At 37.6% G+C, this 26,977-nt stretch overlaps 3 protein-coding genes across 4 annotated transcripts in view; 2 read left to right on the plus strand and 1 right to left on the minus strand.

The window, feature by feature from the left end:
• Positions 1-11,192, plus strand: part of tdrd7b (tudor domain containing 7 b) — a 28,137-nt gene extending 16,945 nt beyond the window's left edge. For both annotated transcript variants that reach the window (XM_082151652.1, XM_082151653.1), the window contains 10 exons: positions 370-559; positions 1,075-1,186; positions 1,268-1,470; positions 2,461-2,595; positions 2,940-3,023; positions 3,746-3,880; positions 4,353-4,463; positions 5,840-6,354; positions 6,985-7,145; positions 9,347-11,192. In XM_082151652.1, the coding sequence (XP_082007778.1) occupies positions 370-559; positions 1,075-1,186; positions 1,268-1,470; positions 2,461-2,595; positions 2,940-3,023; positions 3,746-3,880; positions 4,353-4,463; positions 5,840-6,354; positions 6,985-7,145; positions 9,347-9,567 (1,867 nt within the window). In that variant the 3' untranslated portion in view covers positions 9,568-11,192. The remainder of the gene's footprint in view (positions 1-369; positions 560-1,074; positions 1,187-1,267; positions 1,471-2,460; positions 2,596-2,939; positions 3,024-3,745; positions 3,881-4,352; positions 4,464-5,839; positions 6,355-6,984; positions 7,146-9,346) is intronic.
• Positions 11,193-12,505: 1,313 nt separating this feature from the next.
• Positions 12,506-23,888, minus strand: plaa (phospholipase A2-activating protein). The gene is made up of 14 exons (XM_082151836.1): positions 23,666-23,888; positions 22,321-22,514; positions 22,107-22,207; positions 18,547-18,667; positions 18,200-18,367; positions 17,980-18,115; positions 17,723-17,892; positions 15,984-16,135; positions 15,602-15,821; positions 15,423-15,488; positions 15,260-15,331; positions 15,067-15,174; positions 14,557-14,724; positions 12,506-13,272 (listed from the first exon to the last, which is right to left on the minus strand). The coding sequence occupies exons 1-14, from the start codon at positions 23,812-23,814 to the stop codon at positions 12,701-12,703; spliced, it is 2,397 nt and encodes a 798-aa protein (XP_082007962.1). The 5' UTR covers positions 23,815-23,888; the 3' UTR covers positions 12,506-12,700.
• Positions 23,889-24,087: 199 nt separating this feature from the next.
• smim20 (small integral membrane protein 20) lies at positions 24,088-25,784 on the plus strand. The gene is made up of 3 exons (XM_082153524.1): positions 24,088-24,267; positions 25,120-25,176; positions 25,431-25,784. Exons 1-3 carry the CDS (start codon positions 24,159-24,161, stop codon positions 25,469-25,471), a joined length of 207 nt encoding a protein of 68 aa, XP_082009650.1. The 5' UTR covers positions 24,088-24,158; the 3' UTR covers positions 25,472-25,784.
• The last annotated feature ends 1,193 nt before the right edge of the window (positions 25,785-26,977 follow it).

Genomic DNA, 26,977 nt, shown 5'->3' on the forward strand with positions numbered 1-26,977 from the left:
GTGCGTTTTAAGGTCACAATCCTTAAGCAGTTCATGAGAGGTGTGACCCTTGGCATGTCTTGATAAATCTTATATAGAACTAGAAAACCGATGCCATTGTTAAAATTTAGCATTTTGGCAGTAAACAGAGTGCCACAGTTTGGTTCCTCAATAAAAAAAAACCACTTTTCTGCTTCAAATCAAATTGGTAATAATGTTTCGATTAATCTCAGAAGAGGTTGGATTGGATCAGAGCTTAGAATTTTTGGAAAACCTGGGGAGAAAAAAATATGTTTGGGAACTGTAAAAGTTGGCGGCCACTGTTGTACGTACTGTTGTAAAGTGTGTGTGTGTGTGTGTGTGTGTGTGTGTGTGTGTGTTTATATGTAGGTACATAGGTGAAGGTTACTCCAAGGCGCAGGAGAAGTTAGAAGATGAAATGAGAGAGTTCTATGGGCAGGACATCACCAAGATGGTTCTGACCTCACCATTACCAGGTCAGCTGACTGCTGCACGTGCTGAGGAAGAGGAGGAGATCATACGGGCACAAGTGTGTGAGGTCATAGCCGACAAGGTCAAGGTGCGTTATTGAAGATCACAACTGAGTATTGTAGTATAGTGTAGTGGTTCTCAACCTTTTTAACTCCACAGCTTCCTATTGTCCTAGACAATATTCAGAGGACCCCCATATAAGATATTTTGGGTATTTCTGAGGAAATGACAAAGCTGCTTGTTTTCAAATAATTTCCATGACTTCCAGGTCTAGAAGTCATACTTTTTAAAATTCTGAGAGACAGTTGTTGAGGTATTTCATCTTGATTTTTAGCTGTTTTAGCTTATTTAAAATCTTGTTTTTGTCTTATTAAAAATCATTTTAAGCTATCTAGTAGCCCCCTTGAAATTTTGCTGACCCCCCCAGTGGGTCCCGGTCCCCTGGGTGAGAACCACTGGTCTAGTGCCGTTTATAGTGAATTGTTATGGTTTTCTGGTGAAGAACTGAGGCTGTTTTGATCTGAGAAATTTGTATCTTTGTCATAAATAAGGTAATACTCTGTTAATAATTATTACTGCACTTGTATGTTGATGTTTAAACAGGTGTACTACGTGGATCATGGCTTTTCCGAAGTCATCAGCAAGAGCAAACTATTTGAGTTACATGAAAAGTTTTATAGATTGCCTTTCCAAGCCACCAAATGTAAACTGGCAGGTAAGATTTGCATTCAGAACTCCCTGTGACAAAATAGTTTCACATTTGATGTCAAATGTTGCCGTTATATTAATGTTTCAGGCTTGGAGTCATTCAGTCATGAGCAGGCAGTACTGAAGAGGTTTGAGTCCATGGCCACTGGCAAGATCTTATTGGCTGAGATATTAGAGCACGAGGAAGTGCCTCTGGTGGTGCTGTATGACACATCACAAGACGATGATATCAACATCAATGCTGCCTGTATGAAAGCTCTGCAAGACAGATCCTTAGAGAGTCCCTTAAAGGTAACCAAAAATAGAAGTGTGATATTACAATCAATGAAACAGTCTTATCCAAAATATACTGTGCTGGCATGTACAAAAAGCTTGAAAATATTGTCATACAGTACTTATACTACAATAGTGCTTATACCAATTATATCAGCACTTTTGGAAAGACATTTGGCCAATCAAATTTGAGGACTGGATCTGCTGTATAATCAATACACTACCAATTAAAACATTTGGGGTTAGTAAGATTTGTTAATGTTTTTGAAAGAAGCCTCTTATGCTCACCGGCTGCATTTATTTGATCAAAACAGTAATATTGTGAAATATTATTACAATTGTATACGTTTAAAATAAAATGTATTCCTGTGATATATTTAGCAGACAATTTTAACCAAAGCAATTCCAAATATTTCAAAGCAATTCATCAAAGAGCCAACAATAATAGTAATACACAGTGCCTGGTTTATTAGACAACTAGATTGGGAAGCAAACTAGAGAATGCAGAAAAGAGACATTGTGTGTGTGTGTGTGTGTGTGTGTGTGTGTGTGTGTGTGTGTGTGTGTGTGTGTGTGTGTGTGTGTGTGTGTGTGTGTGTGTGTGTGTGTGTGTGTGTGTGTGTGTGTGTGGACATTTTACCAAGGACTTTGTAAGCTGAATTTTCAGCATCCTTACTCCAGTCTTCAGTGTCACATGATCCTTCAGAAATCATTCTAATATTCTGATTTGGTGCTCAAGAAACAGTTCTTGTTATTTATCTATGTTGAAAACATTTGTGCTGCTAAATATTTTTGTGAAAACCGTTTTTTTTTTTTTTACATTCTACTTTTGTAACATTACAAGTGTCTATACTGTCACTTTTGATCAATTTAATGCAACTTTGCTGAATAAATTATTCAGTATTCATTCATATTTATTAGTATTCATTTCTTTCATAATCATACAAAATTTTTTTTACACATTTTAACATTTAAATAACATATACCGGTATTCGTATTCTGTCGTAGGTGAACAGTGCCTATATGAATGTGAGTGTGACCAGCGTTTGTTCAGACGGGACGATCTACTGTCAGGTGCCCTCCAGAGGCCTGACTAAACTCAATGAAATTCTGGAGAAGACTGAAAACTACTTCCATTCCCAGGTAACACAATTGCAACAAGCATAATCTCCATATGTGTAGCTTCAAATATGTTGCTAGGGACTTCTTCATAGGAGGACAAAACAGACAGATTGGGATTATGGGATTAGCAGGCGTCAAGTACATAATCCCTAGTAAACAGTTACAGTACCTGCTGGCACAGATTGTGTGATAGAACACATAACAATGTATATATCAAATTGTTTTAAATAGTAATTGTTCATTGTTTACTGCAGTATATTGCATATCAGCACACTGTAGAGAAGTGCGATGCCCATTTTTATGATATGTATCCTCCTGTTGTATGGCAGACAGGATATGCTCACGTATCTTTTTCCCTATGAAAGGTCACATCAGAGTCACTGGTTTCACGACCTTTCTGTGGCAAAAACTGTTTGGCTCGATTTAAAGGCAAATGGTCCCGGGTGGAGGTGAGTCTGCTGTCAATTCCAGAGTGAAGAAAAAAAAAAAAAAAAAAAAAAATATATATATATATATTTATTTATTTATTTATTTATTATTATTATTATTTTTAACAAGACCAGAGTTTAAACAGTTAAGGGCTACTGCAATTCTGTAAGTAAATCTCACTGTAAATGGAATTGTTCCCTCATGCATCAGGAATGCTGCTTTCACATTGTGTCGGAATTACTGACATTGTGAGATGACAATTCAGAGATTTAGCTGACTCTGCATTAGTGCATAAATTAATCTCTTATAATATACCTTTCAAATATTTGGGGTCAGTAAGATTTTTTTAAAGAAAATTACACAAAATTCAACTAAAATGTTTTATTTAAACATAAACATTTATCAAACATAAAAATAGAAAACTACTAATCTTTTAATTATTGAAGCCACTATAATTTTGTTAGTTGCATGATGGCGTAATGGTCAAGCGAGAGAAGTTCATAAAATTATGAGTTTCCTACCTGTAATTATGAGTTTGACAAAGACAGAGTCAGTGATCTCCTGATTATAGTAATTCCAACATATTATGAATGTGAGCGCAGCTTAAATTTAAATTCACTAAATCACTGTCTGGTTCCTTTATTGAAAATTATAATTATTGTTGAAATAATCTGAGCTGATCTCTTTAAACTTCCCTCAAATATCATTCCTGATAACTGTGTCCACTGTGGTTTTGTCCTAGATAACTAACCTGCACGGCAGCCGGGTGCTGGACATCTTGTTTGTGGATGTAGGCGTCCAAGCGTCGGTAGAGGTCATTGAGTTGAGAGAGATCCCCCCTTCTTTACTGCGTGACCTCATAACCACCCCGACCCAGGTCAGACAACAGCTAATGACGACAAAGAGAAGTTAACAAGTGTAGTGGTTTGTGCCAGCAGTTTTGGGTTATTTTTAGTTACATTTGAACTAAGTGCCTGAAGGAGAGTAGCTTGTTTGTAAACAGTCATTTTGTATTTTAAAAGGATATTTGACCTCAAAATGTCATCATATACACACTCATTTACTCGTGTCGTTCCGAAATATGACTTTATGTTCGGCAGAATGTCCAGACTGCTTCTTTCTCATATTATACACGGCTGTCCATGAACAGCATTCACTTTCATTGTATGAAAAAATAGCAGCATAGACATTTTTCTATAAGTATGAATCAGACTGGTTTGGAGCGAAATTAGGGTGAGTAAAAGATGACAGAGTTGTAATTTGTGAGTGAATTTATAGTTTAATTGTTAGGTCATTAATATGTGAGCTTGTTTGTCTGCCTCTTTCGCTATATGTTTGTCCCTCTGCAGGCACTGAAGTGTTGTTTGGCAGATCTGCCGGTGGGTGGAGGCTCATGGACTCCTGATGCTGTGCAGTGGCTGAGAGACACGGTTCTCCACTGCAGTGACTGCAGTTTGAAGGCCAGTTAAATATTAATGCCGCTCTGTTTTCACATTTACATTTCATCTCACTTTATTTGCACTTAAGATACAAGCATAAAATTGAGGCAAATTCCAGTAAAGGAAAAATGTGTTAAAAAAAGGTGTCAAGCTGCTTTTACAAAGTACTTTCCCACAAAACAAAATATACAAGATGTATAGATATTTTAGAAAACACAAATCTATATATTACAGTATATATATATATATATATATATTTATATATATATATAGCTTTAATACATTTGTTTTATTTTAGTTTTATTTCATTTTAGTACTTGAACTTAAACATATTTATTTCAGTTAGTTCCCATGGCAACATTTCTAATTTTTGTTTAAGTTTTTAAGTTTTAAAATCTCCCTGTGGTGAAAATCCAGCTTTTAATGTTGTTTATATGTCTATGAGGTGTTTTTAAAATGCTTTAAGACAAACCATGTGCAAATCCATTAGTCAGCACCATTGCTGAGTATTTTCTCCTTAAAACTGCAGCGAACCAAAGACAGTCTCAAAAATGCGGTTTGAAATCGCTGGTGTTTCTGATGTCACAAACTACCTTGTAACCAATCACGTCAATGTGTGATCATCAACGAGTGGATCTCTGAGCGGGTGTGAGTGCGTGGAGGCAGGGCTAATTTGCATATTCATAACCGCGTATACTAAATGAGGCAAGGGTGTAGAGTTACATTCAAGATATTTTAAGGCATGAAGAATTTTTGTTTAAATATGTCATATTGATGATCAAAGATTAGTTTTGAAGGATACAATTATTGACTACAGGGGGACTTTAAGTATCTAATATTTCTATTTATTTCCATTTCAATTAATTACATAAAAAATATTTTTAATGGTTTTAGTTAACAATAACAACACTGACATGAAGAGATATGTAAGTGGGTTACTGCATTCATGACGCATGGAAATTTCTGCCACAGAACAAAAAAATTAAAATATAATTGCAACTTTTTGTGATTTATAAAGTCAAATTTGCGAGAAACTCGCAATTCTGAGAATCTTTTTCCTCAGAATCGGACTTTATAACAATTGTGATATCTCACAAACATCTTCAAATATCTCGCTTTTCTGACTTTATAACTAGCAATTACGAGAAAAAAAAAAAAAATCTGTGAGAATAAAAGTCGCAATTACCTTTTTTATTTTTTATTCAGTGGCGGAAACAAGCAGCTCATGAATCAGGAACCTTGACTAAATGTAGGATTGGCAGTTTGAAGATGATGGTTTGTCGTGTTTAGGACTGTATAATATATCTGGCCGCTCAAAGTAATGTGCATTGCTGCAATGACACCTAAAAAAACTGCAGAAAAGACGCACTAAAAACACTTAATGCTTTTTTTTCTAGATCACTAAAGTGGATGAGAACAAACGTCTCGCTCATGTTTATCTTTTCACCAGCAAGAACTTCATTGACACAAGCTGCAGTTTAAACCAACAGCTGGCCGACTCTGATCTGTGGAACCACCAGAAGGATGTTTTCTTAAGCAGCCGTGGGCCTTCAAAAGCCCTCAACGCCCCGACAATCCATGCCACCATCCAGGCCTCCAGCCTCAGCACTGATAAAGCCTCACACACACCCAAGAAGATGTCATCACCGCTGGGGAGCCAGGGCACACCTCCAGGCTCTCCGCCTAAACAGCTGGCTCTTCCACCACTGCTGGAGTTGCCTGAGATTGGGCAGAATATGGACGTGTTTGTGTCAGTGGCGTGCCATCCTGGCCACTTTGTGCTACAGCCATGGCAGGATATGTACAAACTGGTGGTTTTGATGGGGGAGATGATTCTGCATTATAATAAGATGGAGGAGAAACCGTTTAAAGTGGAGAAGAACCAGGTTTGCGCTGCCAAGGTGGAAAATAAGTAAGTGTCTGCATTTGTGTGCATGTCTAGGTCAGGGGTGTCCGGTCCTGATGGGCAACTTTCCTGTAGAGTTCCTACATGCCTAAAAGTGATCCTGGTTCAAGTGTATTTAAAGTCGGTATGAAACGGAAATAGTCTTTTATCGCGTAAAACGGCTTCACGAACAAGAAAAAAATGTAGGGCAGGATTTTATTTTGTCCATCGGGAATTGATTGGATTGGACCATTGTGGTTTGCGATTGCTGTGATGTCAAGTGAGTGACAGTTTGTTCCGCCCTCACGGCAGTAGTAAAACACATCATCAGAGTAGAGAAGTCGTTGCAAGAGGGAGGGGAAGTTATTTTGTTTAACGATTACTAGGGCACATGAATTTAAAAAAAGAATGATGTGCATGGATAAATCATTTTGAATAAATTCTGCAATATTACATAAAAACATAAGAACTGTCAGTTTTGATTTCATGGTGACTTTAATTTGGGCTAGAGCTAAACTGTCCTAGGCTGGACACCCCTGGTCTAGGTAGACTACCAGCATAAAGTCTGATGTAAACCCTGCGCAGAGAGACATGGGGTATTTCAAGTGTTTTGTGAGGTCATGTGACTGACCACTCATCCTCCGTTTCATTCTGCAGCTGGTACCGTGTATTGGTGAAAGGAGTTCTGACCAATGGTCTGGTCTCAGTGTTTCAGCTGGACTATGGCAAACACGAGCTGGTGAGCGGGACCCAGCTCCGGCCCCTCACCCAGGAGTTCTGCCAGCTCCCCTTCCAGGCCATCACTGCTCAGCTGGCTGGTACACTTCATTTCCTGTCACTTCATTTCTCTTTCATTTACTGAAAAGGCTGTTTTAGCTCTCAAAACCCAACTATCCATTATCCATTCAGAAGATACTTTTTTCCATGATCCCATGCAGTTCCTGTAAATGTTCCTTCAACAATATTCAATAAGCTCTAATGATGAGAAAAGGCTGTGTGTGTGTGTGTGTGTATATACTTGTACTTGTTAAAATGCTCCAATAACAACAACCGATACCCGGAGCATGTGTTTAGTGTTTGTGTCCAGACAAAGAAACACAGACAACAGAGAGTATAATGGGGATAAAAGAGAAGACTGTCTATAAAGTAAATGTATCTAATTAGTGTAATAATAAACAAAATATAGTAACACCTATATAGCTGTGGAGCTGCTAAGCGAAAAAACTTGCAGTGGATTGAATCCGCAGCGGCACAGATGTTGAGTGAATCCCTTTTCCACAGACATCAGTGGAAAGTCTGTAGTTCGGTCGGATATGTAAATGGAAAAGACAGTAAAACGATGCATGTATTACTAATGTTAACTGACGAGAGAGAGAGAGAGAGAGCGATTGATTGCTGATTGCACTCAGCACCTTATTTGGATTAAAACTAAATTGTATATGTAAGTAAAACATGAACTGTTACGTGATTTATGTATAACGAGTGGTTCCCTCGATTATAACAGGATGTTTGCAGGTCAAGAAGTTTCATGAACGCAAACATCCCTGAAAGCTGCCTCAGACAGCGCGCAAATTAAATTATCTTTTCGCGTCTTGCGCTTGAACGGACAAATTCACACAAAATTATGTAAAACGTCCATCTTGGCGAGTATCCCGGTAAACATAGTCGGTTATATAACGTAAACAAAGAAAGTGCATGTACAGTTGGGCAGGCTATATTGGATCCGTGCATTCAGTCTTAAAGGGACAGCAGCCTAATAAACCTGCTGCCACTGTTAATCAAAGTACAAAAGACAAAGTAATCACTCACTGCTTTTGACTGAATGACTTTTGTAACTTTATAAAGATTAATCGATATTTAATTTATACAGTATTATTTCACATTTGATTACTTTATTCACATTTCTGTACCTGAAAACTACTGTTAGACCTACCTGAAAAAGCCCCAAAACACTGTTTATTTCATTTGTAATAACTGAATATAATTAATTTACCCTTCTTTGTTCTATTGTATTTGTTTGTGCTATTTGAAATTTGATTATTTGTTCTTATTTTATTACTGACTGCTTGTCTATTAATTAGGCTAGTAGTGTTTGCTGTAGTATCAAAATTGTAATAGAGAATTGTGATGTTTCACTGGTGTCTAAACATTTGTACCACTGACCCAGTCCTCAGCACTGAGCCCTGCTGGAGCTGCTCTAAATATGTGCTGTGCTATTAAGTGAAAGATAAAATATGATAGAGCAATAGAATGAACAAACAGTGAAAGTAACAGAAGCTCATACAATACATTTTAGCAGGCTTAATTAAGAATGAAAACAACTGAAGGAAATATATATTTACTAAGCAAATTAAGCCAACTAAAATGATTCATATTCTTTTGATTTCTTGAATTCTTTTGAATTTTTTTGAACAAATTTACAAATGCAGTGAAAATACAGGTATCGTTATAATTTCAATATATTTTAAAATGTATTTTAAATTGAAAAAAACATTTCACAATATATATTTTTTTTACTGTATTCTAGATTTTTTAAAAAGCAGTCTCGGTGAGACTTCTTCAGAAACATTAAAAGATCTTACTGACCCCAAACTATTCAACTAGAGTATATAAATAATAATAAAAAAAAGTTAGTTTTCAAAAGTGTAATCAAGCTAGTTTCTTTTAAACTGAATGAGTGAAATAAAAGACACCTGGCAAGATAAAAGGAGCCAATGGAGAACAACACTAGAAGGAGAAAGGGAATCGCTTTTGTAGAGAGTTGACTGAGTATAAATGTATCTTTTCCAAATTCAGGCCACTTACCAAAGTACTTAACAGACTGTGTACTGTTTGGACTATCACTCCTGTTTCCAAAGAGGCTTGTCAAAGTCCCTGACTCATATAAGAGCTCACATCAGAAGTTACTGCTCCTTGTTTTCATGCATGTACTTTGAGAAATTCAACTATGACTTTTTACATTCTGTTATGAAACAAAACCAGAGTGCAGTAGATCTAAAAGTGTGTCTGATCTTTCCAGGTGTGAAACCCAGGCAGTGGTCGGAGGAAGCCTCCATTGTGTTCAGGAACCATGTTGAGAAGAAGCCCCTGGTAGCTCAGCTGGAATCGGTGCAGGAGGCGTCACAGCCCTGGGACCGTAAGGTGGTGATATTCTTGGTGGACACTTCACAAGAAGAACGGGACATTTGGCTGCATGACATCATGGCTGAACTCACTGATGAAATGACCAAGACAGAGTAGAAACTCTCGTCAAACTTTAGTGTGTTCTTGAAAGGTTCTTGTAAGGTTGTTCATTAGTATGCTATAAATTAAAGGTTTATTTTTCCAAATGTGACTTGGACGCAGATCTGCGCAAGCAAATGTGAATCATAGAGTTGAAAGGTTAAACTTTTAGACAGAAGTATTGCAATTTATAGCAACTTCAATGTTAAACTAGCAGGCTAGCAGCACCTTTTCATGCTCTTCGCTAGCGGTGTTAACTTTTGGTGAGAGAGTAGGTAATGCACTCCATAGGCTATTGCCTTTAGCACAAAATAGCTGTGGAGATCCATTGTCAGTGAATTCATGCTTTCATCTTCTATGGGACCTAAAGTTAAATCATGATCACAGCTGTACCAAACCCTGATGCGATCAATCATTTTCCATAATGTATTTGAAAACTGTGTGAATACATTATGTAAGTTTGACTGTCCAGATGATGTGCTATGTGGAGGCATGCTTCATGCTTTTAAGTATAGCATGTTACAAAGCTGCCAGATTACTACTTTATGGTCCAAAAGAGACTAACAACGCACAGTGCTCTAACTTGCACAAAGCTGATAGTGTCATTTCAAAAACTGTTTACATGAGGTCGATTTTTGGAGTCTAGATAGTGTAAAAGGCAAGAGGAACGGCACAAGCCGTCCACGCTCTAGACGTATGTGTTTGAGCTCTGGTTTTAGCGTTATTTATTTAGTATTTTTATTTTATTTGTGTCTTACTAATAGTATAGTGAAGGCATGGACTGTTTGGGGTTTGCTACAATGTGACCATCCAATGTATTTAAGGTATTTTAATAGTAATGGCATAGTTTTATTACCTGAATATGAGTTAGACTTGAAAGCTAAACCATTGTTGGCATGTAGAATTTCACCTGTGTTTTAACTACAGATAAAGATAAAAGTGGAAAAATCACTGGTTGTAGCCCTATATTAAAATTTTATAGATTTTCTTTACCTGAAAAGTCAACATGAAATCAAAATTTAACCATTTTTTTATTATTAATATACCTTTTTGGTCTTATTTTGAATATATATAAAAAAATGTCTTTGCAATCTTTAATTAAAATGAAATAGCTTGTTCTTTCAGCTGATGATTGGGGTGGGCGATATGGCAAATAAATATATATATATATATATATATATATATATATATATATATTTTTTTTTTTTTTTCAGGCAGGATGACGATCTTATCATGGTTCTTTTTCATGTTGGTTTTAAGACTGTTTTGCAAGTTACTGAACAGTACAGCCGAACTAATTTCCCTAGTTAATTTTTTTTAGCCTTACAAGATGATAAAGTCACGGACCATTTAGGCCAAAGTAGGGGTGGGCGATACAGCCAAAATATGATTTCACTTTATTTTATTGTATCTTTGTTATTAAAAATAAGAATAAATATGCAAATTACAAATAATAGGACAAATACAAATTTAAGATACAAATGAAATAAACAGTAGGCTACTTTAATTTTTTACAGCTACCGTAGGTGTATTTGACAGTATCATTTAAGAAATTGAATAAACAAATATGAAAATAAAACACTACAAAGACTTCACTGTATGAATGAAATATACACTGATTCTTATTAAAGCTGCTAAAGTTATTCAGTCAAGAGCAGTGAGTGATTTTCTCGTTGTCTTTTGTTGTTTGACATATTAATGACACAGGTGACAGCAGGTTTATTATGCTGTCACTTTAAGACCGAATACATTCTATATACTGACACGCATCCGAACTTTTTACATTCACTTAAGATAATAAACGACTGTTTATTTTTACCTTGTATTCAACAGTTTACACACAATAAGACTTGAAGGAGAACCGTTCAGACCTCGCACGCTGTGTGACACGCTCCGGGTGTACGCGCTCAGAAAAGCGTATCTCGGACCAGAGTGAATAAAAAGTTTAACAGGCAATGCTTTAAAACGCATGCAAATAATAATTAGAGATGATCAATAAGTGCAGTGTCACGCTGTGTTGCTAAACGTGATGTGCGTGGCGTTGTTATTGGGATGGGGGCAAGAACTGCAACTGGTAGAATGCACGATACTATGATCTCTCTTCGTCAATCGGTCACGATCTAAACTCGGTATAAAACCAATACCAAATGCTCTTATTTTGACCTCCTGAAAAACGGAGATCACTTTTCAGATCAAATAAAGGCCCACTTACTCAGAAATATGCCACATTATGAAAATAAAATCTGAATGCAGTCTTTCATTTTGACTTTATGTTAAGTACTGTAAGTAATGATATGATAGATATCTGTAAGTGATTCTCAACCAGGGGATGATTATTAATATTATGAATTAATATTAAGCCACAGGATAATTATTAATATATTAAAATAATTTCAATTGAAATAAAATCATATCTAAACTGAATTTATTAATTTATTTTCTCCAATAACTATTTTACAGTTATTGGCCTTTATTCAAGAACACACTGTACAGTTCTAGAAACGTCTGGAATCACAAAATTAATGGTTCATTCATTTAATACATCAATACTACTAGTTTCCGTTAATAAAAAAAGTTTGAAAACAAGCAGCTTTGTCAATTAAAGCAGAAACACCAGAAATATCTTACAGTTAACTTTGTCTACACCAGGTCCTTACTATACATGTCAAAACAGAAAGTTCTAAATCCATATGTCCTGTTGTTGGAAGTAGTGCAAAAGCATGGAATGGAGTACATCAGAAATGGAACAGGTGTCGTAACTTGGCGCCACATCCAGTGTAGACAGTATCACCGATTATAATGGGCTCTCTTTAACTTTGTCACGTCATGCGTGTAGTCTGGTGCAGACGTGGTTTTAGCCTAAAAATATTGTGTTGGACAACGAGGGGGCCTTCGAGTCAAAAAGGTTGAGAACCACCGATCTACATCAATAACATGAGTCTTGCTTTAAGAACGATTTAGATTAATCACCAGTGTTTATTCACATCATGCATTCATTCATATCCATTCAGCATCAAAATGTGAAAATTTAAATACAAACTAATGATATAGAGATTGAGGTTTAAGAGATCTGAATGATGGTGGTTTTATCATGGAGGTGTAGTAATAGAAGGAGAAGACGACGGTTGCACCCTTTGACACCTTCCCGACATCACTGCAGTTCATCGAGCACTAGTCGGCAGCACTCGCCCACTTTAGCCGGCTCAGAGACCCTGGCGTATTTAGAAATCTGAGAGTTGACACCCAAAGATCGAGCAAGGTCCTTTGCGGTGTTGTCCCCGGCCACTGTGGTCCCCAGGGCCACCAGCAGCCTGAAGACGGCCTCTTTGTCCTGTACGACCTCTAAGGCAGTGCTAGCCACTGACAAGCACTGTGCCTTGGCCTCGATCTCAGCGGGTTGACCGTACAACCTTCCAGCGTAGTTGAGCAGCAGGGTAGCCAGCGCCACGTGGATGTTCTTGTTGCAGACGGCGCGGAGGTCTCCGGCCCGGGACAGGACTGTGTCACGGTGCCCCAAGAGTAGAGCGCGGCCGTGGGACCCAGAGAAACAGTTGCAGAGAGTGCGGAGCGCCAGCATTTGATTTGCAGGCCTGCCTTCGGGGGTCATGAGACCCAGGAGATGGTTACAAAGACTGGCACCCTCTGTCCCGCCACAAAGCTGGGCATTGACTTCAGGATGGCGCACAGCCAAGCGCAGGATGTCCAACACAGGGAAGACAATGTCTAAGGAGGGAGATGATGACTGATTAAATTGATTGAGCCTTACTATAGTACTTACTGCAATCTGTTTGATAGGCTATTTTGATTTACAGAGAAACAATCTTTGATTAAAGTCACAGTGAAACAGAAGTAGCAACAGATCTTTTTTCTGTATTAAGACATACATCAGAGTGTAATGGATTATTTAAAAAAATTAAATAAAAATTGCGCACTAGGAGTTTAGCGCGTTTCCCGAATCAAATTCAAAGGAGAAAGCGCCCCAGTGGCCAGTTGCATAAACTGCTTACAAGTTAGGCCTTGTCCACACTAATACGTTTTCGTTTGAAAACGCATCTTTTTCTCTCCGTTTTGACCTTCCGTCCAAACCAAAACTAAGCTTTTTGAAAACGCTCTCCAAAGTGGATAAATTTGAAAACGCCGTTTTTGCGTTGTAGTGTGGACTGTCAAAACGGAGGTATTTAAAACCGATGATGTAAGTCTAGTCATGTGGCGCATATTGTACCAATACCTAATCATGTTTATACCGGTATTGTGCCTGTTATGTGCTATTCACTTTCACACAGTTGTGTGTGATGTTACTTTGCACACTCTTCATATCACAGTCCTGCAAAGATGACAGAAAATTCACTCGCATTTGCTGTCCTGCGGCAAAACATGAGAGCAGTTGCGTTTTCTTTTAGACCAAACATATGGTGGGTGAGTGCGACCTGGACGCATCAGTTAATGGTGAGATATTTTGGCAAATAAAATTATCCTGCCAGAAGAAGTGCGCAATAACTTTATTATTTATTTTTCCATCTGTATCATCTCAGTGAGCTTTTGTGAGGTTTTACGCATGCGCAGTAAGGTGAATTTAGTGTTTCCGCCTGAAAACGCTAGTGTGGATAAAGAGCATTTTTAAACGAAAACGCCGTTTTTAAATGTATCTGGATTAGCATTTAGTTAGTATCTATTTTTCTTTAAGACAAAAAGTAGATATACAACTAGATATACAACTGGCCCCAGGTTCCGAATCAAATGCTTCAAACAAACTAGTCAGGGGTGTCCAATCCTGCTTCTGGCGGGCCATCTTCCTGCAGAGTCTCTAAAATACCTGACTAGTAGGTGTTTGTAATTCTGAAACCTTGATAATTGGTTTCATTAGGGTTGAAGGTAGCTAAACTGTGCTGGACCTTGACCTCCAGGAGCAGGATTGGACACCCTTGCCCTCAGTGATTCTTGTCTAAACCTTGGTAGTATAGTGAATTGTTTATACATTTTTTTAATAAAGTAATCTCAATGTCTTGCCTTCTGGCCAGTGGCTAGTCCTCCAGAGAACACTGATCTGATCTGCTGTGGGCTGTTCCTGACTCTTCGGGTCTGAAACTAGCATTAACAACTTCTCCAGACAGTCCAATGCTGCGTCACTCAGCTTATGGTCCGCAGGAGCATCGTTGTTCAGCTCCCGAAGCTTACCTATACGCAATATTGTGGAAATGTTATAAGGGAATACAAGAGAGGTTATTGTCAGCAAGTATGACATTATCGATTGAGCAGCCCGGCTCTCCAGAGGGGCCTAGACCACCCAAACACGAGGGTCCCACGGAGATGAAGTCAAAAACACTTCAATGCATACACGCATACATTCATATATAGCAGAGTTTTTATAATTAAGTTAAACAAAAACTAAAACCATAAAACTATTTCTTGAAATAAAATAAATATTTTATTTCAGCTTTTTATTTCTCATTTTTGTTTTAATTTTTTGAGTTTGAAGTGCTAAAATAACTCAACTTAAAAACTAAAAGTGTCACTTACCAAGAATCTGAGTGATATTTGCCTGTTCAAACATAACTCCATCGGTATTGGGGAAAAAGATGTTTGTTGTAGCTTTCTGGCGAGAGGAAGAGGAATAGGCACTGCCACCTGGAGAGGATCGAGAGGTACATTAGTGCACATGATCCATGTGTGAGTGTGGCGCTGTGTATTTGCACAAATCTATGTATTTTACCAGTAAAAGGATCAGCTCCGCCTGAATGGCCTGTGCCTGTGGATTCTGACCCGGGAATATACCGACCAGCTCCTGCACAAACAAATACAAACATCTCTCAAAATCTACAACAACCTTTGGTTTCATATTAGAAAATAACAAGTGCTATTCAAAAAAAGCTTACCTGTGAAAGGATCAACACCAAATCCGTGGCTGCCTTCTCCTGAACCTGGGATGTACCGCCCTGCACCTGAGAACACAGGAGGAATACAGTATTAAACACACTTCAGTCTTTACCTTCAACCGAACAAGGTGTGTATGTGAATATACACCACACCAGGTATTTATAAGTGATCCGGTTACCTGTGAAGGGGTCTGCGACAGAGGCGGGGGCTGGCCCAAGAGTCTGGCCTTTAGTGTTTTCGATGATGAAATTAGCCACCTGATCCAAGAACATGGGGCTCAGGTCATTCTTCTCCAGGAAGTTGTGAGCTACTAGCCAGGGGTCATCGCTCACATTATAAGGCAGCTTCATGGGTGGACCGCCCTCATTCACATCGATGGTGAAGACAAAGTCGTACTCCTTTAGGCAGAGAAAGCACAGAGCTTACAACATGATTGCAACTTGATTTGCTATGGTTTAACCTCTGTTCAGTATCAACGTTCGACATTAAACAAAGATTAACTTCAAACCAATGACAGACCATACAAACTACAACTTGAGCAAAATCTACTAGTGTCTCACCTTGCCTTCATACATCACTTGCTTTGAACTTTGCTGAGAAGACCCGCCCACTACATCTCCAATCTTCACCCAGCGTTCGTCACTCATGCTCCACTGATACGCTTCAACATTAGAATCCTCCTTTATGAGCCGCGTCTGTCCATCACGATTCCCTAAAAATATACCATAATACAGGGAGCAAACATTTAGATTTTATGTAACGCATTACAAGTAACTGGAGTTACGTAATCAGATAATTTTTTTCAAGTAACTAGTAACTAGTTACTTTTTCAAACAAGTAACGCAAGTTACTTTGTTTTCCAATTTCATGACTGACACCTTTTCTGTCCTCATTTTGAGAGAAATCGGGATTAAATTGATGGCTATTGTAGTTCTACACTAAATGTGAGCATCTAACTGGCAAAAAAACAGATTCAGAATTCCTCAAAATGAATAAAATTAGTGAAATGCAAAATCCTTCAGCCTTATTATTTAAATTTTGGCCAAAACGTAGAACATTTGCCCAAAATTAGAACTTTTTTGTTAAAGAAACAAAAACATGTCCAGCCCAGGTGAGAAGTAACGCAAAAGTAATGTAACGCATTACTTTTCTTAAAAGTAACCAAGTAAAGCATGTATTTACTTTTTAAAGGAGTAACACAATATTTTAATTTAACTAAATTTAATTTAACTTTCCCCAACACTGCTTATAATATAATATAACTAGTGCTTCAACATTAACACGTTAACGCATGCGATAATTTTTTCAGGTTTAACGCGTTAGAAATATTTACCGCAATTAATGCAGCATCCTTTTCCTGTTTTACATTATGACCACTCTCTTATTCATGCAAATGCTTTTAAACTATTCAAGCACGACAAGACAAAAGAGAACGTTGTTTTATTTTTTGAAGCCTATTTAAAATGTATAGCTTTCAATTACACTGTAATGTTGAATGGCTATAATTCATGTTTAAAATTGGGGGACAAAATATTTTTTATGGAGACATCAGTAGCTGTATTAGCATCAGTTATACTGGCCTTCATTCATAAAAAGATGGCATTAAACAAGTATTTAAAATATACTGTCTTTATGCCGTCTCTACATTAATTTGGAGATTAACTGTGAAATTATAACATTATAATAATTGTGATAAAAGTATTTTTAATCGTGATTAATCTCAGAATAAATGTGTGATTAATCTAGTTATTTATATTAATCGATTGACAGCACTAAATATAACATAATACAATACTTATATACATAAAAATATACACTACCTTTCAAAAGAGGTTGGTAAGATTTTTTTATGTTTTGAAAAAAAGTCTCTTATGCTCACCAAGGCTGCACTTATTTGAATAAGAATACAGTAAGAACTGTAATATTGTGAGATAATTATTACATTTTAAAATAACTATTTTTAAAATGTAATTTATTCCTGAAAATGGTAAAGCTGTATTTTCCGCATCATTACTCCAGTCTTCAGTGTCACATGATCCTTCAGAAATCATTCTAATATGCTGATTTGCTACTCAAGATTTTCAGGATTCTGTGATTAATACAAAGTTCAAAATAACAGCATTTATTTGACAAAAAAAAACTTTTGTAACTACATAAATGTCTTTACTGTCCCTTTTAATTAATGCCTTGGTGAATAAAAGTATGAATAATGAAAAGTATGTTTATATAATAAAGATCCATTTTAAGCAAACACATCTGCTTAATGTTCTTGAAAACACTGCATGTGTACAAGGCTTACCTGGTTCACTGAGGTGTTCTCTCCCAGGTAAGTCCTCGATCTTGATGTCGCCCAAGTCTCCAGTCTTGGGATCGATGATGGCTTTGGAGAGCTCATCCTCAAAAGCCTGCACGTCCTCAGCACTTGCTACACGATCTTCGCTCTCAGTGAAGACACGGATAATGCCATCGCTTCAGAGAAATGTGAAACGCTCAGCCTCATGCAGGCTAATAAATTGCAACTAGTTTAAACAAATGAAACAGAAATAGTATGTATACCTGGCTCCCACAGCAATGTCTCCATTAGGCAGGATACAGCAGCACCACACGGACTGGGCAGGAAGACGGATAGTCTGGGAACATTCCCCTTTCCTCCACACCCTCAGTGTCCTGTCCTCTCCTGAGCTAATGAAGTCTATGACAGGAAAAAAAGAAGACAATATGGGAGATTTTATGCACAAAAATGTATCAAACATACAACAAAACTAAAGGTAATCACCTTGTCCGTTAGGAAAGACAGCAAGGCTGTAGATATAGTTAGTGTGACCGTAGTAAATCTGCACGCATTCACCCGTCACCATCCACCGTCTTATACTGGCGTCATTACTGCAGGAGAAAAACTCCACGTCGTTTATCACCGCGAGCCCTCGCACACAGTCCTCATGACCTGCAGGACACATATTTAAAATATCTCAGTCAAACATTGCATTTCACCCGTTACACAATCTTTACAAATGGTGACCCCTTCTGGAGAGCAGTAAAAACGAAACAAGCTCCACAGTTTCTATATTCAGCATCAATGTTGTTTTGTAAAAAGCATTAGAGGTATCAGTTGCGCCAATGTACCAGTGTAGGTGTTCTCACAGCGACCAGCTTTCCATAACTTGATGGTCTTGTCAGCTGATCCAGACAGCATTAAGCCCTGATCCGGTAAAATGAGCACGGCCCATACAGCAGCCGTGTGTCCCTGAGGAGCAGCAATAACAGAGGAAACCAGTCAGCACATATTCACACTGTACTGGAATCGATTGCAAGCAATAACAGCGTATCTGATCACCCTCTTAAAGAGACAGTCTGGGGGAGGGGGACACATTTAAGAAAAGCTGTGGTGTAAGGCTGCACGATGTGATTTTTATTATTTTATTATTGCAATTACTGATAAAAATACAGATAAAAACCCTCCTGCTCCAATTTGGACAATTTTTTTTTAATTATATGTCAATATGACTATAATTATTATTATTAAATGAAATTATTAAACAAAAAATAAAATTGTAATATTTATATTTTACTGTTAAAAAATGGTGTAAAATATAATACATTTATTAAAATATTAAAATTAATAAAACATCTAAAAGTTCCATACCAATATATATATTATTTATATTATCTTAATTTCTTCATTTTAAACCATATTGCTTCTATTTTGGCAAAATAAAAATAAAATTGTCGCTTCTCATAATGAAGTTTATTTAATGAAGTTTATTTTTCTCTGGGTTCAGAGAAAATTCAGAGCTCGGAGCCCTCCCTTCGGACAGCACACTAAATATGCATACTTAAAGGAATAGTTGACCCAAAAATGAAAATTGTCATTAATTTCTCACCCTCATATCATTCCAAACCAGTAAGACTTTCATTCATCTTCGGAACAGAGATGAAGATCTTTCTGGTGATATTCGAGAGCTTTCTGTCCCTCCATTGGAAGCTATGCAACTACCACTTTGACGCTTCAAAATGTTCATAAAGAGCATGTTCATATCAGCGAACATAAACAGAAGCTCAACCAAGTCTGCTTGATGCGCGAGAACAAACCTCTTGCTGAAGCTTAAACATGCTGTGTAACACGAGAATGAACCTCATTGGCTCTTGCTGAAGCTCAAATGCGCTGCATAACACGAGAATGAACCTTATTGGCTCTTGCTGAAGCTCAAACGCGCTGCTAAACACGAGAATGAACCTCTTTGGCTCTTGCTGACGCTCAAACGCGATGCGTAACACGAGAATGAACCTCATTGGTTCTTGCTGAAGCTCAAACGCACTGCTAAACACGAGAATGAACCTCTTTGGCTCTTGCTGAAGCTCAAACGCGATGCGTAACACGAGAATGAACCTCATTGGTTCTTGCTGAAGCTCAAACGCACTGCTAAACACGAGAATGAACCTCATTGGTTCTTGCTGAAGCTCAAATGCGCTGCGTAACACGAGAATGAACCTCATTGGCTCTTGCTGAAGCTCAAACGCGCTGCTAAACACGAGAATGAACCTCATTGGCTCTTGCTGAAGCTCAAACGCGCTGCTAAACACGAGAATGAACCTCATTGGCTCTTGCTGAAGCTCAAACGCGCTGCTAAACAGTAGAATGAACCTCATTGGTTCTTGCTGAAGCTCAAACGCGCTGCTAAACACGAGAATGAACCTCATTGGTTCTTGCTGAAGCTCAAACGCGCTGCTAAACACGAGAATGAACCTCATTGGTTCTTGCTGAAGCTCAAACGCGCTGCTAAACACGAGAATGAACCTCATTGGTTCTTGCTGAAGCTCAAACGCGCTGCGTAACACGAGAATGAACCTCATTGGTTCTTGCTGAAGCTCAAACGCACTGCTAAACACGAGAATGAACCTCATTGGCTCTTGCTGAAGCTCAAACGCGCTGCTAAACACGAGAATGAACCTCATTGGTTCTTGCTGAAGCTCAAACGCGCTGCTAAACACGAGAATGAACCTCATTGGTTCTTGCTGAAGCTCAAACGCGCTGCGTAACACGAGAATGAACCTCATTGGTTCTTGCTGAAGCTCAAACGCACTGCTAAACACGAGAATGAACCTCATTGGCTCTTGCTGAAGCTCAAACGCGCTGCTAAACACGAGAATGAACCTCATTGGTTCTTGCTGAAGCTCAAACGCGCTGCTAAACACGAGAATGAACCTCATTGGCTCTTGCTGAAGCTCAAACGCGCTGCTAAACACGAGAATGAACCTCTTTGGCTCTTGCTGAAGCTCAAACGCGCTGCGTAACACGAGAATGAACCTCATTGGTTCTTGCTGAAGCTCAAACGCGCTGCTAAACACGAGAATGAACCTCTTTGGCTCTTGTTGAAGCTCAAACGCGCTGCTAAACACGAGAATGAACCTCTTTGGCTCTTGCTGAAGCTCAAACGCGCTGCTAAACACGAGAATGAACCTCATTGGCTCTTGCTGAAGCTCAAACGCACTGCGTAACACGAGAATGAACCTCATTGGCTCTTGCTGAAGCTCAAACGCGCTGCTAAACACGAGAATGAACCTCATTGGTTCTTGCTGAAGCTCAAACGCGCTGCTAAACACGAGAATGAACCTCATTGGCTCTTGCTGAAGCTCAAACGCGCTGCTAAACACGAGAATGAACCTCATTGGCTCTTGCTGAAGCTCAAACGCGCTGCTAAACACGAGAATGAACCTCATTGGTTCTTGCTGAAGCTCAAACGCGCTGCGTAACACGAGAATGAACCTCATTGGCTCTTGCTGAAGCTCAAACGCGCTGCTAAACACGAGAATGAACCTCATTGGTTCTTGCTGAAGCTCAAACGCGCTGCGTAACACGAGAATGAACCTCATTGGCTCTTGCTGAAGCTCAAACGCGCTGCTAAACACGAGAATGAACCTCATTGGTTCTTGCTGAAGCTCAAACGCACTGCGTAACACGAGAATGAACCTCATTGGCTCTTGCTGAAGCTCAAACGCGCTGCTAAACACGAGAATGAACCTCATTGGTTCTTGCTGAAGCTCAAACGCGCTGCGTAACACGAGAATGAACCTCATTGGCTCTTGCTGAAGCTCAAACGCGCTGCTAAACACGAGAATGAACCTCATTGGTTCTTGCTGAAGCTCAAACGCGCTGCGTAACACGAGAATGAACCTCATTGGTTATTGTGGTAAAGAGAACATGCTTGAGCTTCCGTTTACCACAACGTATGTGTGAGTTGATGAATGTTTAAATGTGAATAAAAGCCTAAATTCAATCTGTTCATCATATAAAGCAATCGTGTCTCATCAGAAAATTTTGACTAAACCGCTTAATTCATATGGATTAGTTTTACGATCTGTTTATGAACATTTTGAAGCGTCAAATTGGTAATTGCGTAGTTGTCAATGGAGGGACAGAAATCTCTCATATTTCATCAAAAAGATCTTTATTTGTGTTCCAAAGATGAACGAAAATCTTACGGGTTTGGAACGACATCACGTGAGAAATTGACGACAGAATTTTCATTTTTGGGTGAACTACCCCTTTAACTCTATACGATTGCATGTACAGTAAGTGTGAACTTGTGAAAACAATTTGGGAAGATAGTCTGCACATGTTGTGCTCCCAAATGGATATTGGACCTACTGTGGTGATACCAAGAACAAGAACCCTGGCATTTTACCTGTAAAGTCATCATGCACTTCTCTCCGAGCCAGACTTTGGCTGTAGTGTCCCATGAGCCACTCAGTATTGTGCCAAATTTGCCAGCTGAGAGTGTGCAGACTGTAAACACACACAAAAACAGCAGGAATGGGTACAGAAATCATTCCAGGGCATTTCAAGAACATCTGCATGCAGTTAAACCACGGTAATAAATAATTAGCAGTGGACAGTACCTGTGTTTTTGTGACCCTTGAGGGTGAACAGAGGGTCTGGTCGGTCTAGTGAAAACACACAGATGTTGTTGTCGTGTCCTCCAGTGGCGATGAGCCCTCGGGGATATGTTTCATTCGGAGCGATGACACACACACAAGACACAAAGTTTGAGTGCCCGTTCATGCAGAGCATCTCAGTAAAGGCCTGCTTTTCACTGCAACAAAATACAGAAGAGTTAGCTATGTTAACAACGTTTATGTCATTTTTAATAGGACTGTTTTTATTATGCATTTAAAATTGATCCTTCATACACTACTATTCAAAAGTCTGTGGTTGGTAAGATTTTTTAAATGTTTTTTTTAAAGAAGTTATCTTACTCAGCAAGGCTGCATTTATTTGATCAAAAGTAATACAGTAATATAATGAATTACAAAACAACCATTTTTTTACTTGAATATAATTTAAAACAGAATTCATTCCTGTGATGGCACATCTGAAATGTCAGCATCATAACTCCAGTCTTCAGTGTCAAATGATCCTTCATAAAACCTTCAAATATGCTAATTTGCTGTTCAAAAAATTATTGTTATCAATATTGAAAAGTTATTCTGCTTAATATTTGTGTGTGAAATATTTTCTTCTGGATGCTTTGATGAATAAAAAGTTTAAAAGAACAGCATTTATTTGAAGTAACCAGGTAAAAGTTTTTACAGTCACTTTTGATCAATATAAAGCATCCTTGCAGAATAAAACTATTATTTTCTTCTTTTATTTTGAAAAAATAAATAAAAATACTGACACCAAACTTTTGAGTTGTAGTGTATATATATGATTTTATTTATTTGTTTTACTTATGTTTTGTTTTTAACTTTTGTCTAATTGAATATGAATCGAATCCAGAGAACGCTTAGAGAAGTTTAAAGGGACAGTTCACCCAAAAATTACAATTCTGTCAACAATGTGTATGACATTCTTCGGTGGATCACAAAAGGCAAAATGACACCCTTTACGGCCATTTATGAAAAAAATGTTTTATATATGCAGGAAGAAAGAAAATCCATACGAGTTTGGAACAATAAGACAGTGAGTAAATAATTTCTTATTCATTTCGGGTGAACTATTCCTTTAACGTTAACGTTACATTAGTGGAGTGGAGTATGTCAGGAAACCAACACCGGTCAGTTTCGTTTCAGATATGATGCTCATGAGTTGGCAAATTTCACTTGATTTGGCAGCCCATCTCAATACATTAACTCTACAACCTGTAAACCACTTAGCTTAGTAACCGACGGAAACAAAAGTAAACAGGGTAACGATATTATACACAGCAGCAGCAGGAGGAGGAGGAAGCTGGTGGAGATGTACCTCGGGTTCGGTACCCAGAGCCGAGCGGTTCGGTCTCTGGACACGGACACAAAGGCTCCGTCCGGAAAGGCGGCAGCGGCGAGACCCCTGACATCCATCTCGTGCGCGGGCAGAGAGCAGCGCAGTCTGTATGAGTTACTACCGGACATTATTACTGATGAAAGACAGCGATCACTGCACGCACTGACACAGCAACACTACACACACTGCATGACGGGAGAACATTCGACAGAATAAAAGTCCCGCTATCAATTCTTATTCTGCCATACCGTTAGCACATACATTTTTAAAACACATAAAACATTTACGAGTATAATATCATATGTATGTAAATAATATTTAAAATGAGAATCATTTTGAATATAGACTTTTAATATAGAACAACTGTCGATTAATAGAAGACTTTAAACTTGTTTTTAAAATGTGAACTTCAACCCGGAAAAGCTAGATTGAGTTGATTTTTGTCCTCGGATGAGGTGAATCTATCAAAATCATGTCCACAAATAAGAGGATAACGCTTATATTTGGAGGCTTTATTGCAGCTGTGGCTGTGGCTTTTTATCCTATATTTTTCCACCCTCTCACTCACTCTGAAGACTACAGTAAGTCTGTATCACTGACGTTAGTCATTATGACACTGCACATGTGTTGTTGTTGTTTGTAAATTTATGTAATCTAAAATAACATCACGTTCTATTATGTTGCATTTTGTGACCCAGTAGTCTTATAATCAGTGTCAGTTCCAGTGCAGGTACGTTAAGTTAGTGAAAACATTAATGTAAATAATAGACTATTTGTGAAGAATTTATACTATACGTCACTGACTGACTGTAGAATGTTTTGCTGTCTTTTATCTACGCTGAATTAAATGGAAACGACTTCTATTTTTAAAGTAACGTTACCTTAATAAGACTTTATATTATAATTAACTAGAAAAATTAAATTAAATAAAATTACATTGATGACTTGAAATAAAAAAAACATGTACTAAAATAAAACATTTTTAACGTATTTTATTTCTGCAAGCTGCCAAGACAACATTTCTCATTCTTTAGCTTAAGGTGAAGTACTGCAATAAAAAAACTAAATAAACTAACTCTAAAAAGTAAAACTTAATAAAAAATATACAGACGTTTAAAAACAAAACGGATTAAACATGACAAAAACAATTACTGTAACTCAAATTAAAATAAAAGCAAATCATAAAAATATAATCTAATTCAAAATATTAACATGTTTAAATAATACATCAAAATACCACACTGAGATTAAATTAAAAAACTTTTTTTATTTTTATTGTTTTAAACATTTAAAAAATAATAATAAAATGGGAGCTCAAACAAACAAAAAGGAAACCCAAAAGTAAAGTGGAAGGGTCTTGTTTTTGCAAGATTCACCAAATAAAAAGTTTTCTGAATTCTCTAGAGTCTGAATTGTTGCTCATGTGTTTACAGAGCAGGTCCAGAAGACGAATCGATCTGGAGTCAATCAAGCAGATGTGCAGCCTGTTGGTAAGTCATGCTCACTCTTTATGATATCTGTTAAGTGTTGTGATTTATTACACTGTTAGCAAGTAAAACTGTAAACATAAATGTGATACCTGACATATTCATACTAGTTTGAAGCTTTAAGTATGATCGTTTAGTGGCAGGAATTCTAGTACATAGCCTACTACAGTTTATTTGCATTAGGCCCAAATGAATGCTATTTAACGTACAATAGTTTCTTTATATGATTGTCCTGTTATGTGTCCTATTTGAATTAGGTGTGAAGATCTGGTCTGATCCCTACAAGCCAAAATCATGATTCCAGTGATACATGTGTGGATGAAAACTGAATGAATGAACATGAGGACTGGTGTGTAACTCAGTGAGGAGGATTGCGTATTTGTGACGCACTTACAATAGCTTTTTGCCACCATGCATCAAATGAGGCTTTAAGGGTGTGAAACTAGAATGACTGATCAACAATCTAAAAATGTTTTGCTTTGTTAGTCAGCACTTAAAAATATTATGTTCATGAATCACTTTAATGAGTTGTGTTAATTAATTCTGGTGTATGTACAGAGTGACATAATATTGTTCTCTATCTATTATGAATAAAACATCTTGGAACTGTTCCTCAACTTGCCTATTTGTTTCACAGAAATATGACCACTAGATGGCGGTCACACTTCATCTTCTGGGAAGAATATTTTCAGACCTTTGGTTATAGTTTATCATGCTTTATAGGAAAATGTATTACACAAGTGAGAAACCTCTATTAAAAACCTCAAATCTGACACAAAACCTTTGTTTTCTGTTAGTATTGCTATTTGCACACAGGAGACTTTTTTTTTTTTGTTAATACCCCTAGTAAAATTGTATTTATTTCATACTAAGTATACTACAAATCTGTTAACATATTTACTGACATATTGCTTGAGACTTACTGAAATAAAAACTATAGTTATACTTACATTTTTTACTTAAATAGTTAAATTCTTTATTGCACAAGGCACATTTCTTAATATTAAGCCTAAAATGTGTTTTAATATCACAATTAGTATGGATAGTATGATCTCTGTATAAAATCAGTCTTAAATGCAAGATATTTAAAGTGTACCTAAAGTACTTGCAATAGTTCCACTTTAGCACAATTAAATATACTTAAGTATATCTTTAGTTGGACCTCAGCTCTATTTCCGGTTAACTAAAGTTCCGGTAAAACTGCTTTAAGTATAAAATTATTTGTTCCAATTTAGCAGACTTTAAGTAAACCAATTTAGTATACCAAACGTACAATGGCAGGGTATTTATATTAAGTACATAAATATGTAAATGTATGTGTAGTATACTTAGCATACAATTAATGTATTTCAAATACATTTGGGTACATTTAATTTTCACTAGGGACATTTTCACCACTAAACTGTGCTTTTGTAATAGTTGTGTTGCTATTGTTCCTGATTAGATTTATTGTGTTACTTTGGCACTGAGAGTTGGAAGAGTCATTTGGCCCTCAAAAGTTTCAAAATCTGTAACCTGAGAGCAGCACACCTCGGCCAGGACCCTGCGCCAACCAAGACCTGTTGTCATGGCAGCGGGACCGGGACAGCACCTGTGCATCGACGAGGCCCAAGGCCCTGCCCCTTTTTACCGAAGCGCTTTGTGTGTGAGGGTCCAATGAATGAGATCTAGCACAGGCTAAACACAACGCTAAGTACGACACGAAGATATCATGCTCAGCCACTTTACATATAGCAAATTAAATATTAAGTACACCAGGAAAGTGTTTAACCTTTGCGTTGTTAGTTTGCTATTTAACCATGTG

Source organism: Leuciscus leuciscus, assembly GCF_965113295.1.
Source record: "Leuciscus leuciscus genome assembly, chromosome: 2".
Taxonomy (NCBI): domain Eukaryota; kingdom Metazoa; phylum Chordata; class Actinopteri; order Cypriniformes; family Leuciscidae; genus Leuciscus; species Leuciscus leuciscus.

Bases quoted from the DNA above. Each gene is read 5' to 3' on its own strand.
- plaa (XM_082151836.1), bottom strand. From the start codon at position 23,814: ATGTCCGGTAGTAACTCATACAGACTGCGCTGCTCTCTGCCCGCGCAC. The intron at 15,822-15,983 runs GTGAGACACTAG...CTCTGCCTAAAG, and splicing joins AAGTGATGTATGAAGGCAAG to GAGTACGACTTTGTCTTCAC. The intron at 15,175-15,259 runs GTAAAATACATA...GATCCTCTCCAG, and splicing joins CGGAGCTGATCCTTTTACTG to GTGGCAGTGCCTATTCCTCT.
- smim20 (XM_082153524.1), top strand. From the start codon at position 24,159: ATGTCCACAAATAAGAGGATAACGCTTATATTTGGAGGCTTTATTGCA. The intron at 24,268-25,119 runs GTAAGTCTGTAT...ATGTGTTTACAG, and splicing joins CACTCACTCTGAAGACTACA to AGCAGGTCCAGAAGACGAAT. The intron at 25,177-25,430 runs GTAAGTCATGCT...TATTTGAATTAG, and splicing joins AGCAGATGTGCAGCCTGTTG to GTGTGAAGATCTGGTCTGAT.